A 20,214-nucleotide genomic window follows, 5' to 3' on the forward strand; every position below is an offset into this window, starting at 1 on the left:
TTATCTTGCATTAAAAAAAAAAAAAAATGTCTATTCCTCTTTCAATGCTATTCTAGGCCAATCAATGTTTCACTTATGCCTAGTGAAGAACTTCCAATGATTAGCCCAGGCCTTAAGAATTCTAAGAAGCGTTCAAGTCAGCACTAATCACAACAGAACACAGTTCTGAAAGCTCTTGGCCTCCGGTCAGGTCAAATCATTCCATACGAAGAGCATTTTTGGAACTAAAATTTCTGCTCCAGCTTTAGGACAGATCAAGCACGGCACAGAGAAAAATGAGCATCAGGCACAACGTCAAGAAAAGAGAATGATTCAAGTGGTAAAATTTAAGGATCTCTGTGTGAAGGTCTGTTTTGATTTTGGCACAATTTTTCATCCAACATTTATAGGCCGTGGGAGTAAGGAGAGCGATAGAATGTGAGCAACACTTCCAATTTTATCTTCACTGGTTTCACTTCACATGTTAACCTTTAGTCATTTTTATAGAAGGTTAGAGATTACTTTCTTTGGAGTGAAACTACAAAGTTGCTGCTGAAAAGGGATCCCAGTCGTAAGTGGTTGTGTAAGGCCAAAATACAGAGAAGCTATTTTGCAGAAAGGAAGAGTGAGTGCATCTAAAAATCCTAAACAGATCTCTTACAAAAACTTTAATTCAAGGAATGCATCACAGTTCAAAAGGATGTGTATTTTTGAGGTACCCCTGGTTAGTCAAATTCGCCACAGATCAAAAGTAAAAGTGAGGTTGCCTGGAGCCGCAGGGAGGGGAGTGGAGAGTTGTTTAATGGGTACAGAGTTTCAGTTTTGCAAAATGAAAAGGGTTTTGGAGATGCAGGGTAGGTGGCACATAAGTGTGAATGAACTTTCGCCCCTAAAATATACCCGTACAAAATGGTTAAGATAGTAAATTTCATGTTATTCCACCACAATGTTTTAAAAGATCTTTCTTTTTAAAGGCTTTACAATTAAAGAGTGAGAGAGACAGTTAAAAGAGAAAATGATGTACAAAGTAACTGATGACCTCCAGACTCCCAGGGAGCTGTTATCAACAGCCTAATAAATAAAATAGACCAGGACTACAGAACAAAACAAAGTTGCAGAACAAAGAGCGTGACCTGAATAATAGCTACAGCAGAGCCTGGACTGCTCAGCCCACCGAGGGTCCGTGTCCCACTCGGCGGAGCGTGCCGGGTCCCACATAGGAGAGTCACAGCAAAAGCAAAAGGGCAACAGTTGCACTAAAGGGAGCCAATGCCCTTTACCTCTGTCCTCTCAACCCCAGCGCCTGTCCAGTGCCATGCTCCAGGCAGATTCTCTGGCTTCTCCCAGCTCCCCCAGCCCCAAGGAGCCTACTGTCCTTCAGAATAGAGTCACGAAGACCCACACAAAATAAAAACACCTGAGCTTTATGTATTAGGTATGAACATTTTACATGTGTCAGCTCATTTTAACGTCACAGAAACCCCATGAGAAAGGTTCTGATTGTCCACTTTGACAGATGGGGAAACGGAGACACAGAGAACTTGAGTAACTCATCCAAAGTAGCAGGGCAGACCAGCACCACGGAGGGGCTCTCCACCCACCAAGCAACCCTGCCTGCCAGCCTGCATCCCTCCCTGACACAAAGGCCCGAAGAAAATGACAAATGACATTGTTGACCCTCCTCTGTCTGCCAATGGACATTTTCAGTGATTTCTCAATTCAGGAAAAGAAATGATGAGGAAAGGGACTTTTAGACACAGTTTGCAGAATCCCAGGATCCTCCTAGGGTACCAATAAAAAAAAAAAATATATATATATATATATATATATATATATATATATTCAGCCATAATAAGCTGATTCTTAAAATACTGCATTCAGATCTAGACCTTTCAGGGGACATTTAAAAATCTGTATGGGGAAAAGAGAAAGGTGGGAGCTGGTAACTACTGACATTGAACAGTCCCCATTCCCTGCTGGGGACAGATCTGGGCTTGGCCGGTCTTTCTGGGTCTGTGATAACTCAAAGCTGATGATATGGTTGGGCGGGGGGCGGGGGGGGGCGGATCTCCACGCGCTGTCCTTGCTGGAAACATGGAGCCTTGTTGCTTGACAATCCCTCTAAGGAGAGGGCCACGGCAATGGCAGGAGCAGTCTGGGTACCCTGCCCACCCCCCATGCCCACTCCCATGGCATAAGTCCCCTCTATTCCAGAGCCATCCCAGCCCAAAACTACGCTGAGGCAGAGGTCAGATCCCCAGGGCAGAGGCCCAGAAGGCATTTTCCTTTGCTCTGGGCAGTGTCCAGGGACATCAGTGGCCCTCTCTCTGGTGGTCCTCCAGCCAAGTTCCTCCAGATGAGATAGTGAGTCTAGGGGCAGACAGGATGCTCTTACACTTTTCCTGGTTGACTTAGGAGGATTCCAGAATTCCCCACCCAAGAACCCTGAGTCCACTCCCAGAGCTCATACAGGCCTTCTCTGTAAGTCTGTCCTCCCGAGGGTGTAGCCGTGCTATTGTTAGACACACTCCTGGGGACAGCAGTGTAGGGGACAGGGAACATCTGGGGCTGCTGTCTGTGGTGGTGTGGTGTCTCTCTCACTCTTTAATTGTGAAGCCTTTAACGTACAGGCTAGACTCTCCTCAGAACTTCAGGAGAGGAGGGTGGGGAGTGACCTGACTGGGGACCCCCACTGGTGCCCTTCAACAGGCCATATAAAATTGGGAGCTGGCCTCAGTCCTGTTACTCAGGACCCAGAAAAATGCCTGGTGGGCAGGACATGTTCAAAAACGTATTTGTTGACTGACTCACTGACTGAATAAATGCATGAATTGACCAATCGATCAACACATATATGTATAAACAGTCCACTGCTGTTCTCCAACTCAGCCACCTGTGGGAAAAGGGACTTTGTCAACAGAGTATCTTTTGTCCCCTGAACTGTATGTAGCTGCAAAACACAATGAAAGGAGAGGAAAGACTTTCTAGGGTAGACTGAGGCAAATAAAAAGCTCAAGAGTGCCCTCAACATGCCAGAAGACACTCTTCATTGGTGAGAGAGAAATTTCACAAAAGAATAAATGAAATGGTAGGTTCACCCCCAGAGGGTCACCATGAGAGCCAACGACTCAACCAGAACTACGACTTTTCTCATGAGACGTAAACATCATGTGTTGGTTCCACAATGCTCATTCCTTTTTTTTTAAAAATTTAACTTTCAAAACACACATGGAGTCTAAACTATTTTCATTTGTATGTATATTATGAACATACTGCAGCTCATAAACATAAATAAATGGATGTTATTTATCTCAAGGGGGAATTATCTTTTTGGATTATTCAACACAATCTGTTCACCTATATACTTCCCCACTCTATTTTAAAAGACTCCCAATCTCATATGTCTATCAGTTGTTTTATGATCGGTTTTACAAACAACGATCAAAATTTCGAGATGCCTGATAGTGTTAATTATTATAAATATAAAGGAAGTCCCACGGAACATTCACAGGATCAGCCCAATGCACCTTGATTGCAAAGACACAAAAGTATATGTATCGGATGATACGTTCAACTGGACTTGACACACTATCTTTTTTATATTCCTGATGTCTGCAGTCCTTTAAGAAAAAAGAACAGCCTCTACCAGCTATGGTACAAGAAGGATAAATCACATCTGCAACCTCACACCAGAATCACTTTGTAAGTGAAGCACTAGAAAGGCCGTCACAGGGAAAACTGTAACTGAGCCACAGGGATAGCCATTCTCAGCTCTTACACAACAGAAAAACCACAGATCTTTCTCATTAGACCTATTTGTTTGCTGGAGATCAGATGTCCCTAGAATGATTCTTTTCCCCCGCATCTGCCTCTGGTGTTGAGTTGGCCTGTTGTGCCCCTTTCGTCATCTGCTTGCCCTCAGCCTCCCATTTCTTCTCTGTTCCTCCTTCCTGTTGGATACACAGCATGCCTGCCCCAGCAAAGCTTTGCCTTTCTTCCTTTCCAGCTATGACTACGCTATGTTTCTACAGTGAACTGACTTTTTTTTTTTTTTAAGATTTTATTTATTTATCAGAGAGAGAGAGGGAGAGAGCGAGCACAGGCAGACAGAGTGGCAGGCAGAAGCAGAAGCAGAGGGAGAAGCAGGCTCTCCGCCGAGCAAGGAGCCCGATGTGGGACTCGATCCCAGGACGCTGGGATCATGACCTGAGCCGAAGGCAGCTGCTTAACCAACTGAGCCACCCAGGCGTCCCGACTTTTTTTTTTTTTTTTACTGTGCATGAACCAGCGTTGTGGTATTTAATTCCATAAAGGTTACTTATTCCAACAAACATCTTAACCTGATGACTAAAAAGTCATGGCTAGAAATCTCCCTAACTGACAGCCCAAAGGACAGCTAGTACGTGCTCTCATTTGGAAATCTCAATGATAGATGTGTAGGGGAGTGCACGCACGCACGTCTATACGTCCACGTATCCATGTACGAGGCAGAGATCTAGGGCACTGGGCTGGGTGCTGGGGAAGAGTGCGACCAAGATGCACGTGGTCCTCACCTTCATGTCACTGGTGTCCTCATAGTGTGTACTGATTGGAAGCCAGGCACGCAATTATATCGCTAAGTGACCTGTTCCGGAGTTGGGAGAGGGCACAGGGTGGGGACACAGCCCAGAGGCAGGGATGCAGGGGAATTTAGCCAGAGACAGAACTCAGGGGAAAGGTGTCTCAGGCAGAAGCCAGAGAATTCAATAAGAGCATAGCTCCAACAGGGGATCCCAAAGCTCAGAGAGGCTGTATTATCTCACCAAACAAAGGAAAAGGCAAGATAGGAGACAAGAGGTTTGAATTTGAGGATCCAGTGCTTTTCAGACTCATTAAGACTGGCCTAAACATATAAATGTAATGCTGTCTTCGTTTAAAACACCACCACAATGTGGGGAGAGCTAGGCAAGCAATTCCTACAGTCTGTATGGAAAAATGATCATGCAAAAATAACTGAATATTCTGAAAGAAAAGACTAGCGAGAAAGACTAATACTTTGAATAGAAAAAATAATAATAATATAAAGCTTTAGGAGATTAAAAGTATAGTGCTGACAAGTAAACAGACAGACTGGTTAGCATAATGGATAGATCCTAAAATGGCCCAAATTGTTAGTTGAAATTACTGGGGGACAGGTAGAATTATATAATCTACAGCACCAAGAGACCTGATTTAACTATCTTGAAAAAAATCCCAAAACTATTTTTTTATTACCTTCCTCTTTGTATGCTGAAAATCCAGATGGAGCAAAGCTTTAAATATGAAATAGTGAAAGTAGTAGAAAAAAATGACTTTTTTAATACTCTGGGGGGGGGGACTTGTAGCCACATTTACAACACAGAAGCCATAAAGGAAATAATAAATTTTACTCCAAAAAAATACAATATATTTACTACTAAAATATATAAAATATACTATCAAAAAACATACCAAAGAGAAAAAACGCCATAACCCACATCAGAAGACAAGCAAAACATTAGGAAAGGTATAAATTTTCTTTTTTGTTAAATAGAGTTTATGAATCCATTTCTTTATAGATTCTTTATAGATTTATTTATTTATTTGAGAGAGAGACAGAGAGACAGAGTGTGCAAGTCGAGGGTGAGAGGCAAAGGGGGAGAGAAAGAAAATCTTAAGCAGGCTCCCTACTGAGTGTGGAACCCAATACAGGATTTGATCTCATGACCCTGCGATCATGACCTGAGCACAAACCAGGAGTAGTGGACACAGGCTCCACCTACCGACCCACCAAGATGCCCATGCATTCACTTTTCAAAAGGCCACCCACCCAATAGATAAAGAAAATAGCTAAGGGATAAGACGAACATAGTTCACTGAAAAAGAATACAAATAACTAGACTTTCAACCCGGATCATAATTACTGAATTGTCAAATAAAGCAGTGGTGAATACGAGTGCCCAGGAATAGGACTGACAAAGGTCAAAAGGTTTGGTAACGAATAATACAGCTTAGCGGTAGAAGAACCCGTGCTTCCTGGTTGAGGGGGAGAATGAAATGATGTGATCGCTTTGCCAGACACATCAGCCGGTGTCTGTAAAAAATCACAAACATCTTACAAATGTCCCTGCAATTCAAAATCTAGGAAATTTTCCTATAGATAAAATCACGCACGTGTGCAAGGACTTGCGTGCAAGGTTGTTCAAATGGAGGTTGGTTAATGAAGAAAAGCCTATTCCTTCAATGGACTACTACTGAGTGGCTTCGAACAGTTAAGGCTGATGTACATATGCTGATAGAGAAACATTTTTACGATACAGCCTTATGTAAAAAGCAAACAAAACAGGGGCGCCTGGGTGGCTCAGTGGGTTAAAGCCTCTACCTTCGGCTCAGGTCATGATCTCGGAGTCCTGGGATCAGGCCCCGTATCGGGCTCCCTGCTCAGCGGGAAGCCTGCTTCCTCGTCTCTCTCTTTGCCTGCCTCTCTGCCTACTTGTGATCTCTGTCTATCAAAAAAATAAATAAAATCTTTAAAAAAAAAAAAAGCAAACAAAACACCAACCTGCAGGACAGTGGGTATAGTACACTTTCATGTATGTACAAACAAAAAGGACATATGTATACACTCATGTATGTGAGTAGTCTCTTTCTAGGAAGCTGAGAGGTGAGAGGGGTTAACTTTTCATGATACGTTCCTTTGCACTGTTTGCATTTATCACGTTCAAATATAACTTTTTAAAAAAGCTAATCACAAATAAAATTTCATATGGGAAAATGAATGCATTTCAGAGAAAAGTTGTGCAAAACCACTTTATGAATCTGAAAGTTTCCCAGGCTTGAGCAAGGCTTGGCTGAAGGCACTTAACCTTTCCAAAGAAAGAACGTGTCACTCAGAATTGGTGCTGGGCAGTAAATGAAGGAGAGAGAAAGGAGTGTCCATCCAGGGGACACAGGTCCTCGCCAAAGTACTTCAAGTTCTGCATTCCCTTTGTGAAGGCACTCCCATTATGGAGATGGATGCCTCCGGCAAGCTTAGCTTAATGCCATTTAACATTTTAAATGCAGAATTAAGTGCCCTTGCTCTAATTCCAAGATCACCCAGCAAGCTTCCAGTTATAATTAGTTAGTTCTCCTTTATAGATCTACTGGTGTAGGAAACAACTGTAATGCTGATCTGTGCGTTTGGGTCCTTGAGATTGTTATCTGCCTTATTATGGAGCAATGGAGTGACAATCCGAATGTTGTTTGCTTTCGAACTACAAAATAAAAACAAAACAAGGACAAACAGGAGGCACCCAGGGCCGTTAGAAGCAGGGACATAATTAGATCAGCATTTTAGGAAGACCAAACCCACACAGTACTGCAGAGATGCGTAGAGAGGGACCAAGACGAGGAACAAGCCCACCAAGTAGAAAGGTTTTGCTGTATTGTAGGCAAAAAAAAAAAGAGGATTTTTTTGGTCCCCATCAGGGACAGTTTACTCAACAGGACTGTCCACCTGTACTTCATGTACTTTTCAGTAATTACATTGGCAAATCCACATGTTCACATCTGCTCAGAACACCGGCCCCTGGATGTGTGTTCTGACCATTTCAGCTCCCCTGGGATGCGGGATCAGATGCTGTGAAAGTGTGGATGTGAAACCCACACCCCACCTTGCCGCCCCGTGCCCCTTCCAGTCATGCCAGGCTCCTGGACACTGCTGCTTCTCCAGCTGTGTTGAATTTACGAAACCAGGTTCAGTGGGAAAGGTCACGGTCAACCCACAAGACTTGCAACCCAACATTTCCTCATGATCCGTTAAAGGGGCTTTGTAGCCAGGTGCCTGCCTGAGTGTGTGTGTGTGTGTGTGTGTGTGTGTATTGGGGGCAGTGGGGAGGAGGATAAGAAATACCACCAGAACCAGAGGACGGAGAAAGAAGAGTGACAAAGGGAAGAAGCCCAGGAGCAGTCCAGGAGCAAAATCTGCCACCCTCAGACTGGGCTGGCGCTGCAGAGCCCCACCTTGAACCTGGGGAGCCAACTACAAAGGTGTCCTGGTTTGGGCTCTGCTGGGGTTTCTCTGCGCCTGCCAGAGAACGTAGAGGCCATCATGCTGTGTTTTCACTCGCCCAGCCCAGTCCTGCCCAGCCCTGTTCACGCGCTGCACGGATGGGCGCACCAAGGCTTGAGATGGGAAGCAAGGGACTGTCAAAGAATTCGGGGCCAGGCCCCCCTGCCACCTTGCAAGAAAGGATGGGGGAAAAGGGGGAGGGCAAACAAAACAGGGACAACTGGTGGCAAGACCTGGAGTTTAGAAGAGCCTCCTTTTTGAGAGTGTGCTATGTTTCGAGGGTGAAACCAAAGTTCGACCATCTTTTTATTTAAATTACACCCTTGTAGAAATGTCCCCAAACACCGCATTGTTTTGTTGATGCTGAGAAGTGATCACAGAGGACAGACACAATGGGTCATAAGTAGCCAGGTTGGCTAATGGCATCAAAGGACTAACACTCCCTTCTTCACTCAAGTTCTCATCAAAAGAAGTCCAGAATGATTAAAACAAAATTAAAAGTCTGGGGGAGATCATGTACAGCATGGTGACTATGATTAATACCGTGTTGTATATTTGAAAGTTATGGAGAGAACAGAAAAGATCTTCCAAGTTCTCATCTCAAGACTAGACTCAAGGCGGCGATTGTTTGACGAGATACACGAATATCAAATCATTATGTTGTACACCTGAAACTAATGTTGTGTGCCAGTTACAGCTCAACAGAAAAAGAAAAACATCTAGATGGTTTCAGGAAGTAAATCCTAAATTATTGGGAAAATTTTACACTTTCAGATAATTAAATCTGAGACGACTACACCTAATAGAGTTTTATATGTATGTTTCCATCTCCACACACATCAGACACACACAGAGAGTCCTGGTATGTGTGTGTCTGTGTGCCCCAAGGGCTGCTGGGATATGAACTTTATAGGAAAACATGGGGTATGGAATAGCCGCAATAGGTCCTCATTTGCAGTAGAAAAGAGATTCTAGACGGTGTGTAATTGTTACCATTTTTATTCTCTAGGAGAGGATGCCATATTCCCAAGGGTACACAAATCATTGATCTCTTGATAATCTAACGCATGGAGCAGGTGGAGAGGGTGATGGGTACCATGGGGAGAAGCCCCAGTCCACCTCCTTCCCACCGCCATGCCGCTTAACTTGTGAACATTTATTGGAAGCTCTCTACACTTCTTAAACTGCTTCTACTCTTGTGCCAAATTTGAGCAAGTGGGGCTGAGCAAACAGAGCCCGAAGCGAGATACTGGCGGATAATAATTCTACATGTGAGTCAACAATCTTTAAGCTTGCTCAGTGGCTAGTCATTGAGCTCAGCCATCAGTCCTGAGCAAAGAGAGGAGTCAGTGGCAAAAAGAGAAGGCAGGAAAGAATGAGCACACTCTGGCCACTGGTCTTGCACAGGAGAGAAGACGGGCACAAGGTCTGGGGGGGCCTCCACTGACACAGCCACCCTTGACGGTGGCAAAGGTTCCAGGGGCTGCAGCTGGTGTTCTGCCGGGTCCACTCTGCCCTCCCCCCACACCCAACCGCCAACGTGGTCCAGCAGGCACAGGGTTAGTGTCCCACATTGCTCCCAGCTCGGGAAGGTTTTCTCTGCAGCCTGACTTTTGTGTATGAATGGCATAGAGAAGAAAAGCCTTGAAATTTAAAAACAACAAAAACAAACGCTGTCATCAAAAGAAAAAAATGTATTTCTTTCAACATGAAAGTAAGACCGTTGTTTTGGGGTCCGTAGCTCAGGCACTTTTGAAACGCTTTGTCTCCAGTAAAGACAGCGTGGCCCAGATTTGGTCTAGTACTAAGCATGTCTTCACATTACTGACACTTCCCAAAATGGTGGGCCGCGGTTGGGGTTAGTCCGCTGGTGCAGAAAAAAAAGGAGGAACCCTGAAGCAAGGGCCATGCCACCTTCCTTTCCGTGTTAGGAGAAAGAGCTTCTAGACCCATGCTGTCTTTAACGTACCACAGCTTAGACTTTCCGGGCCTGGTTCCTGCAGAGGGGGCTAGAACCGAGCATTTCTGAGACCTTCTCTTTCTGTGGTACCAATTCTAGGTGACTCTGTGTGTGTGTGTGTGTGTGTGTGTGTGTGTCTGTGTCTGTGTGTCTGTGTGTCTGTGTGTGTGTCTTTGGACTCCGCAGCCCAGCACGAACATGTCACCAGTTTGGGGGGATTCAGGGCAGACACTGAACACAGGCACATCTGACATTGTCACCAAAGGCCCTCAGACTCTCACACCACCCTCTGCTTCCTAACTGATGTACAAACCACATGATCTCCATAACTGAAAGTTGGTGGAACCTCAGAGCCAGGAGAAATGTGGCTGAGCACAGGAATCCAATGCCCTTGGTTTACATCTGACAAGCTCAGGCCTAGAGAGTAAGGGGCTGCTTCAAGATCAGATCACTCCTGTTTCCAGCTCTCTGTGACATCTGAATTTTCATTCTGTTTTTCTTTTTTCAACAGGTAAACTCAGCACCTAAGTCTTACTTTCCCTCCCAGCTTTATAACACTCACAAGCACTCACTTCTTCATCGCCCAGATCAATATTTACTGACTTCCCGGTCCCTTGGACAGCCCAGAGACCAAAGTGGTAAGAAGGCACCCTGATTATGGGAGCTCTTTTCCTTCTTTAATGGAGATCAATCAGCAATCAAAAGTGGAGTGAAAATGATCAGGCCACTGCAGGGCTCAGACCTCTGCCACCTGGGGGGTGGGATTAGCAAGTTAAACCAACTAGACCAAGTAGATTATCAAAATGGTCAATCAGCTATTAACCCAAGGTTCACGGGTTCCCTTCTCCCTTTCTCTCTCACATACACCAAATGGAAAAAAAAAAAAAAAAAGTGCCTGTCAAAATAATCTCTCCCCCAAATCATCCAGTTGATCCATAAGCACCAAGAGGCACCAGAACTTGGCATTACACCAAGGGCCAGCAGGTTCAAGGCCACATTCTACCCTATGGCTTTGAAAGCTACAAGAAGCTCTCTAGAGACATAGTAAGCTAGTCTGAGGGCTAATGTCTGTGCGTGGTGTTCAGTACCGGTTTAATAGTGTTTTTTTTTCCCCTAAAAGCCAAGATGAGCAATGAATTAACACTGAGGGCACTTGCTTAGTACCAAAGGCCAAACAAAAACAAAAACAGAAACAGGAAAACAAAAAACAAACAAACAAAAAAAAACCAAGAGGAAAAGAGAAAAGAAAAGAATTCCCCTTCCCCAGCTCAACAAGAACTCTAGGTTTTATACTCTGACGACCCAGATATAGTCAAAGAGATCATACAGAATGTTCTTGGGGAGAAAGAGACCTCAATTCTTAGCTGTCCAGCCAACTTCTCAGCTTAGAAAAACGTCTTTACAAGGGAATACTGAAACAGACACAAATAGAGGTTTATGGGATAGAAACAGTGAAAGATTTTAAACAGAACTAGACTCAGCTCTGGGGAACTGTGACCGCATTATCTCAACTTCCCATTACTTGCTTGTAATAACACATAACCCAGGCCCTTCCCCTAATTCTAGTGCTCTGAATTCCCATAAGGAAATATCACTTTTCGGAGAAAAAAAAAAAATCAAACACATTTTCCTGTATAGTCAATGAGAGGTGATGGGAAGGGGGAGGGGGAGAAAGTAGGGTCAGAAGGGTCGAGGGCCTTTTTAATTGTTTTACCCAATGTAATGAAAACCTCCTTAATGCAGAGATCGAAGGGCTAAAACCAAGGAGGCTTCAAATGGTTGTACTGAGCTGAATTCTGTAAATACCTCCAATCGGAAGATTGCGTGTTTTCAACTCCATCTTGCAAGTTGTGTAAGTGATGCAAATTAGACTGCCTTATTTATTAACAAGTCCGGTGTGGCTTATGCAACCACACTCAAAACTTACTCTGTGCCTCTTAAATGCATGGAAAGCACAATCCACAGTTCTAGAACCCCCAGTGGAGGGGCTGAGAGGTAAACATCAGAGTAATAAAAATGGATGCCTCTCACCGAATCCTTCCGAATGCCAAGATATTTGTTTCTAGTACAATTAATTGCAGTGGAAAAGCTTACTAAGGTGAGGGGGCCAAAATCAATGTATTAATGACATCACATTACAGTCACTTAACCAAGCCAACAATTTATTGCACATAGAGGCTCTGGCAGTAAAAGCTATTTATGTTGTACTAAGAGGAAAAATATCATACTTGTCTCCAAATATGACCCCCAAATCAGAAACTACCCTCCAAAAAATTCAGAGGAAAAAGGCCATCACTGAACTCTATAAAATAGGAGCAATATAAAAACAAATTCCCCCTTTCACCACCATATAAATAAACTTAACACTTCCTGCTACTTAATGATACACTGAAAGATGGTTAAGATGGTACACTTTATATTAGGTGTTTTTGACCTCAATTAAAAAAAAAATGCACACTGTATCTTAGCCATGTCTTTTAGCACTTGACTGAGACAAAACTTGTCCTTTGCAGTACATTTTGGCACCTGATACAACAGAGATCCAATAGCCAGTTACATAACTCCAACAACAGGCTTGATTCTTGAATCCCACTTACATGGGACAATGGTACTGGTTTTAGATTTAATCTAGCATGGCTTTGGTATAACCATCTCAGAGTAACAGAAGCGGGTGTACGCAGTAGTGTGATGTTGGGCAGGTCTCTGTGGACAGAGAGAAGAGAGATGTAGGGAAACAGATCATGTTGGTGGGTAAAGAGTATGTGACAGATTACTAGGACAGAATTTTTGATAAAACAGGCTCTAACAATGACTCTAAAAATGAAATGTCAGCTTGGCTTACACTATGCACGTAGAAGCAAAAAAATAAAACTCTCCCTCTTAATAAATCTACGCACAGTTTTAGAATGTTCTACCATGGGCTCTCTCTGAACGCAAAGAGCGCCGTGGTGTACTTTTCCCCAAGTGTATGGATATCAACAGATAGACCATTTTTAAATGGCATAGTAAGCTGATGCTTCAGCAAGTTCTAATTATAGTTTATTTACTTCCATTTTTCCTATTGAAAAAAAAGAGAAACGGGAAGTTTCGGCTAAGCACCATTAAACTGGAACTTTCAACCAGGTTATTTTAGGAATACCGTTGGGTCTCATAACAAAGTAAAAAAAGAAATAAAAAACTGTAATTTTGTTCCAACTGTAGCTGGTATCCACTGGCCAAGAATGCAAAAGCTGTTCAAACAAATATTAATATGTAAGAAAAAGAGCCAGATGGTGTCATCTATAGATGACGGAAACAAGCTCATCCACTGATGTCATTTTGATATCAAAACAGCAGAATTCAAAATAATCATACGAAGTGCTTTCCAAACAAGGATTTCGATACATTTCACAAGCCCCTAGTGCACAAACCCGCTGGGTTCAGACCAAGCGGAGGGGCAGAGCTAAACACAGACTTTTCCCCAGAACTCACATCTAGCAGCCCTGTCAGTGTCACTAAGGAATGTAATTCCCCAGCCCCAACACTAACCCTACACACCTCCCCCATGGTCTCGATCTCAGCGGGGTTTCCAACAAAAAGAAAAATAAATAAATATATAACAGAAGAAATGAGGAGTGCCACTGACAACAAACACTTTGGTAAAAATAAAAAAGCATCCTGGTTTGTATTTTTTTTTTTTTTTTTTAAGCCTGGAGGTGGGAACTTGCCATCAGGTATTACAGAAAAAAATAGCAGTTGTGAGAGCTGATAGAAGAAAGCTCAGCTCAAAACTATTGATTTAATTAACACCAGGCAGCTAAGACCACTAAGGTTTAAAACAGTGTTTTTTATACTTAAAGGGAGTTTTATTTTCCTTTTCCCCGATTAGGGCCTTAAAAATATTACAGTGAAAAAAAAAATGTTACAGTGAAAATGATTGGCTCGATCTCCTTTCTTCCTTCATTATAGATGCATCATCGAATACAGAATTTCAAAACCACCACCAACAAAACAAGACATCTCACTGTATAAAGGCACTCTCCCTGGTCTCGAAATAGTCCAAAGGGCTCTAAATTCCATATGGCTTCCTCCATCTGACTACGGACTCCCCATCTCATGAAAAAGACACAGATACTGATAAAAGGCCACAGACACTTTGACCAGGCCAACCAGGGCCAGCACAGTTGGGGCCCTACCCACCCTTCCTCTCCAGCTCTGCCTGCTCTGATCCTTGCCAAAAAAGAAGAAGAAGGGGAAAAAAAAAAAAAAAAAACCACCCAGATCCCAGCCTCCTGGATCCAGCCTGACAGTTGGTTCCTTCCAGCACATCTCAGCTCTGCTAGGCCTGCACATTCCCCTCTGTGCTGCTGCCATTTCCTTCTGCCCGAGCCTTAGAACATGAGCATCACCAGCAGAACAAACAACAGAGGCTAGGAAGGTCTCTTACTTACATTAAAAACAGGTTATCTCAGTCAACTACGTTGGCAGAAACAGGGTGTGCGTTTTCTGGGGAGGAAAAAAAGCATGCGCACTCGCCAACCGGAAGGCCACAGCCCAAGCCTTACTTTCAGGGCTGCCTATTTGAGCACAGCACACTGTAAGGAAAACCGGGAGAAACTTTGCCTTGCCATCCTCTGCACGGATGAATAAAATCTCATGCCAGTGAAATGTAGGCAACAACCAAGTCCCTAAGGGGAGAAAAGACACCTCTAGGAGGGGTGACAGGGAATGCTGGGGAAGGCACTGGTGAATTCCCACTTGGTAATGTATTTGTCACAAGCCCTGAGAGCAAGAGGACAGAAATACACGACTCGGGTTCTGCATCAGAGCTCAGACATTTCCAGGGACACAGGGGTCCGTCCCATGCTGAAGGCAGAATTCTACACACTACTTTATCCTCCGACCTAGTCCTGGGATAGTATTCAATGGCCAATTGAGATTTATGATCCAAATGGTCTCAAAATTATATCTCTGGGAAGTCAAGTCCAAATTAAATCAGACCAGGCTTTTAGGCTCCCGACAAGCACATTTTCCCTTTCAAGAGAGAGCATTTCAACACTCAGAACTTCTCCTCTTACAGACCATTTTCCAGGCTAGCTCTGGATGCCATCTCCTGACAAAAATCTGATCTATAAAATGGAAAGGGAAACCAGTGAACTCCAAACCTCAGCGAATGATGTTCAGGGGGCAACTCTAACCTCCTTCCACAGATTTCCAAAAGTTCATTATTTTAACCTTCTTCCTAGTAAATATTACTGGAACTTAGAACCCAGCATACACTCAGCACCTTAGGAAAGAAAAATGTCCAAAACTAAGTTATTGCATAAGGAAAGCCCAAAGCACACCAGCAGGGCTTTGAAATAAAGTGTATATGGAATCCCTCCCGGAAAAGAACGTATATATTTATGTTATTGACACATACAGTATACTTAAAACTTATTTTCAACTGTCCCCTGCTCCCCGCGTTAGCAGCCCCAAGCCAGATTATCAGGTAACTGACAGATGGCCCAGCCCTGCATCTCCCATGTATGTCTGACTTCTCCCCAGACTTGAGACAACATTCATGTCCCGGACAGACATGCCGGGCCAGCCCCAGCCCAAGGGGCGAGGAGAAAAGGAAGGAGGAAGAGCACCTCCAGGAACTCACATTTCCGTGATGTTCTCGGGGTCTGCACTGTTAGGCTCCAACCTCGGAAATGCCACGATGCCCGGAGAAGGGTCGCTGCACCAGATTCGGGAGGTGCTGCATTTGCAGGACGTGGGACAGGCAAGAGCGGCCCTCCAGAAGCCCACAACCAGCCAGCAGAAGCCCCACAGCCGCGCCATGGCGGGCCCATGCCACCTCGTCCAGGACGACATCCCTAGCCGCCAGTGCCAGCCCGAGTCGGACTGAGTACGTGTCCCCGCGCTGCACCGGCCGGCCTCCCCTGCCCCAGCTGGGCGGCCTGTGCCGCGCTCGCCGCTCCCTCGCCCCGGTGACTGTCGCTGAAGCGCAGAGCCGAGCGTGTCCGTCGCTGAGCGTGTCCTGGCGGTCGGCACAGTTCACAGTGGCCGGGGCATCTCCGGCTGCCTCACAGGGGGCGCTACCGCCGCTCCGAGCTCGGCCGCGGCCGCCGCTGCATGGCCCGGCGCGCCGAGCACCGGCCGGCGGCGCTGCCGGCACTCCCCGGGACGCAGGCTCCTTGCTAGACGCGCACTGGGATCCGGGACGCACCTCGGGGCTGAGGACAAACAGATACGCGTGAGACTGAGCTCAGGACCCCTTACAGCGCGCTCGCCGCACCCCCACCCCGATCCCAGCCAGGGGACTGTGGATGAATGCGTGCCCAGCTCCAGCCCCAGAAATAAACTTGCCCCTCGATGGCACTGACGCTGCCGGGACCACCGATGCCCCCCCACCACCACCACCAACAAGCCTGAGGTCGAGGGAGGGGGAGACAGGGCAAGGGTCCCCGAGACAGGATGCCATGGCACAGGCCGGGCGAAGGACCCTTTAAGGGGGTACGCGGAGACTGCCGGCGGCGGCGATGGCTCCGCGACGGGGGCCCCCAATGATGCTGCAGAATCCGCCACGGCTGCTTGGCGCAAGGGGCGCGGGCAGGTGGCGCGGCGCGTACCACCTGGGGAGCCGCCACAGCAGCCCCGGGAAATGGGGGGGAGGGCGGGGGACGGCGAGGGCCAGACGCCGGAGGGCACTGTCCGTGCTGCTCACCCGGGCTCCGGCGCCTACCGCCCGCCGGCGGCGCCTGGGTGCAGGCTCCTCCTGCCGCCGGGCACTGAGCGCGGAGAGCGCGAGCGAAGGAGCGAGCGAGGCTCCTGCTCCAACCCAATTCTGGGAGCTGCCGCCGCCGCCGCCGCCGCCGCCGCCTCTGCTACTGCTGGCGAAGTGACGTGAGGGCTGACGCAGAGCAGGGGCAGAAACTCCAGAAAATTAGTCTGAAATCCAAAAACACACACGCTCATACACACACAAACCCATAACACCCTCCAGACAAAAGCAACGGGGAGGGGAGGGGAATCTGGGGGCGAGCGGGGAGGAGGGAGGCATCGGTGCCACTGGCCAGGAGCAGACAGCAGCAGCATGTGGGAGTTCATACACGCGCACACACGCACACATCCTGGCTGGGTAGACGCGCGCGCCTGTGTGTGTGTGTGTGTGTGTGTGCATTGAGATCCAGGTACCTCCGAGATGGACCGTTCCACGGCTCGACGCCTCTCAGTCCCTAATTCACACCGCGGTCTCTTCTACCATCGCAGTAGAGGCTGTCTCCTTTTTTGAAATGGAAACCGGGCTCGGTTCAGCTCTGAAAAATGCGCTGATTCTTATTATAGGAATCCTCCCTCCCCACTCCCTCCCCGCTGCGTTCTCCTTTCCCATCCTGCCTAAAAGGGAGGGCGAGCCAGCCTAAAAATAAATAAATATTGTAAACACCAAAACGTGTTCAGCATTGGTAACCAGGGATAGCCGCCCCCATTCCGGGCCATCTATTTAGAGATCGGTGGTTTTGGAGGGTCTTCCTGTTGGTGCTTTTGCAGAGGGAGGGGAGTCTCCAAATGCAACTCTGGCTCTCTAAGTGGGTCTTTTTCCTGCCGTGTTCCGGCATCACACGCCGGGGAAATAGAGACATGTGAGGGGAAGGGAGCGCGCCTGACGCGTATTGGGTTCCCTAAATGCGCGGCAGCAACCCTGGCCTGTCCGATGTGTGGCGCCGCGTCATTTTCTCTCATCCTTCAATCTGGCAGGATTCAGCCGTTCCCAGATTGTCGCTTCACGCCCCGCGATGCCCACCCCCGCCCCCGCGGGGCACCCCGAGCCCTTGCTCCCCTGCCGTACCTTGCGCGATTTCGTGTGTGCGCGGGTGTGCGCGGGTGTGCGCGAACGCGTGCCCTGCGCCCGCGCTGCCCAGAGCACGACATGCATCCAGCTACCGACAAGCCCGGCGCGGACAGAGCCTCGGGGTCTCACTAGGGACAAACGAGGCAATCCTGGAGGGTCGGGTAACAAACCGTAACTGCTCTGCGGGCGCAGTTAAACGATGGCTGCGGGGCATTCGCAAGCCTTGTCTGAGAATCCGTCTTCCCCATTTGCGGCTCGGAGAGTCTGTTTTTCCGCAGTCATTTAAAAGGGAACTGGGAAAATGCACCGCAGTGCCTGACACTTCCGAGGGCTCTGGTGCCCCCGCGCGGGGAGAGAGCGCCCCGCACGCTCCGGAGCCTCAACCCTCCGCGGTGGCCGTGGCGGGCACTGCGCGAGGGGCGCGCTCTGGCGCCAGATGCGCAACCAGCGGCGCCCCCCGCGTGCGCGCCCCTGCCCGCCAGCACGCCGCTCTCCCTACCTCGCGGAGCTCCTGCCCTGGAAAAAGGCGGGCAGCGCTAGGCTCCAGAAGGAGCGGCAGGATGGGCTCTCGCCCAAAAGATAGGAATGGTCACCGATCTTCTCGCAGAGGCTGAGGGTGGGAAGGATCCGCAAACCCGAACGTCAAGGTGAAAGCTTACATATTGGTTATACCTTAAATATTACAAGGGAACAGAAGGCATTTTGGCTTGGGCGGGGGGCGCTTTTGTACAGACCCGGGGCGCTGAGTGTAACCGCGGGAATCCTCGCGCAGCGCCCCCAAAATCTCGCTGCAGGGCCGGAAGACAAGGCCCACAGGTCTGCCTCTTTCCACCATCACTCAGCTGTGACAGGCATCGTGTGAACCGCCGGGCTGAAGTTCATTTCTCAGCTCGGCCCCCACCCCTGCTGGGTGAGGACGTGCTAAGGAAGGGAAGCCAAGGGCAAAATTGTCTTGGTCCAGGACACACAGTAACATTCTCCCGCCTGTCTTGCCAGTACCCTTCACGGAGCTGCCCCTGCGGAACACCTGGGGGAGGGTGTGTACCTAATTACCGACGTCTCTCTCACACCCCCACCCTCATCCTAATTTTCTCAGAAGTGGCTCATTTGCGCCCTAGTGGCTGCAAAGTGTCAGTGCAGCAGCCCAAGAACGTATGGTTTCAGAGTGGTTTGAGGACCAGATTCTAATTATGTTGGAATAATTTTAGAATTTGTATAACATATATAGATATACTATTATATTTAGATTCTAAACATACCCCACTATCTCCCACTTGAAATTAGAACTGGCTGCCCCACTTCTAATCACACTTCCTGCACACACACTGCTGTTTTTCCATAGTACCTACCGTTGTTCAATAGACCATTTACTAACTAGGTTTATAGTTTACTGAGTTTCTCCCAGCGGAATGTAAACTCCATGAAGGCAGGGATCTTGATTTTGTTCACTGATATATCTGAAGGACATAGCAGGTATTAATATATAATATATATACTATATATTAATATATAGTATATATATATATGGGGTGCCTGGGTGGCTCTGTCGTTAAGCGTCTGCCTTCGGCTCCGGTCATGATCACGCGGTCCTGGACTCCTTGCTCAGCGGGAAGCCTGCTGCTCTGTCTCCTGTTTCCCCTGCTTGTGTTCCCTCTCTCGCTCTCTCCAACTGTCAAATAAATAAATAAAATCTTTAAAAAGTAAAAATAAGATAAATTAAATGTGTGTGTGTGTGTCATGAATAAATGAAATAAGCTGAAGTCTGGATTCCTCAAATAGGCCCTCTTCATTCTCACTTTCTTAACCTATAACCTTGCAAGTCTGTCTGAATTATTGCCCCTGGAGAGTCTCCTTCCCCTCCTCAGAATCTCAGTTTTCTCTGTGTTATTCTGGCCGTTAGCACTTCTGGAAGTCTGACTTTCTTCCTCTTCTTCTAGTAGCCAGGTATGTTCTAGTCTGGACCAGGGAGGGACGGCCCCTCACCCATGCTGGTCCCTCCCCATTATCATGCACAATGCCTGGAAACACCGGGCAATCAGTAACTATTTCTCAACCGATAGAATTACGAATCTATCTCAATTTTAAGAACCACATTATTTCAGGGATCCTCAGACCATGACTCTGTAGGAGATGATGAATATTTTTGAGACGGACAACCACTTTGGAAACAAAGAACCATTTCTTAAAAAGTGAGGCTTAGTCCTACCATGCGATCCAGCCGTTCCGCTTCTCTGTATTTGTGAGAGAAATAAAAGCCTCTGTCCCTACGAAGACTGTTACGTGAGTGTTCATTGAAGCTTTATTTGTAGAGATCCCCAAACTGGAAACAGATACATATACAAATATGTATCCCCAAGGGGAAGGGTGAACAAATTGTGGCGTACCCATGCCATGAGAGGTCACTCTTCA

At 46.9% G+C, this 20,214-nt stretch overlaps 1 protein-coding gene across 3 annotated transcripts in view; it reads right to left on the reverse strand.

Moving 5' to 3' along the window:
- The window catches only part of NTRK2 (neurotrophic receptor tyrosine kinase 2), a 323,265-nt gene extending 307,415 nt beyond the window's left edge, over nucleotides 1-15,850 (reverse strand). The window contains exon 1 of one of the 3 annotated variants that reach the window (XM_044265786.1): nucleotides 15,616-15,850. In XM_044265786.1, the coding sequence (XP_044121721.1) occupies nucleotides 15,616-15,827 (212 nt within the window). In that variant the 5' untranslated portion in view covers nucleotides 15,828-15,850. The remainder of the gene's footprint in view (nucleotides 1-15,615) is intronic. The other 2 variants (XM_044265787.1, XM_044265788.1) reach the window with 2 other exon arrangements.
- Nucleotides 15,851-20,214: the final 4,364 nt, after the last annotated feature.

This window comes from Neovison vison, chromosome 9 (assembly GCF_020171115.1).
Source record: "Neovison vison isolate M4711 chromosome 9, ASM_NN_V1, whole genome shotgun sequence".
Classification (NCBI taxonomy): Eukaryota; Metazoa; Chordata; class Mammalia; order Carnivora; family Mustelidae; genus Neogale; species Neogale vison.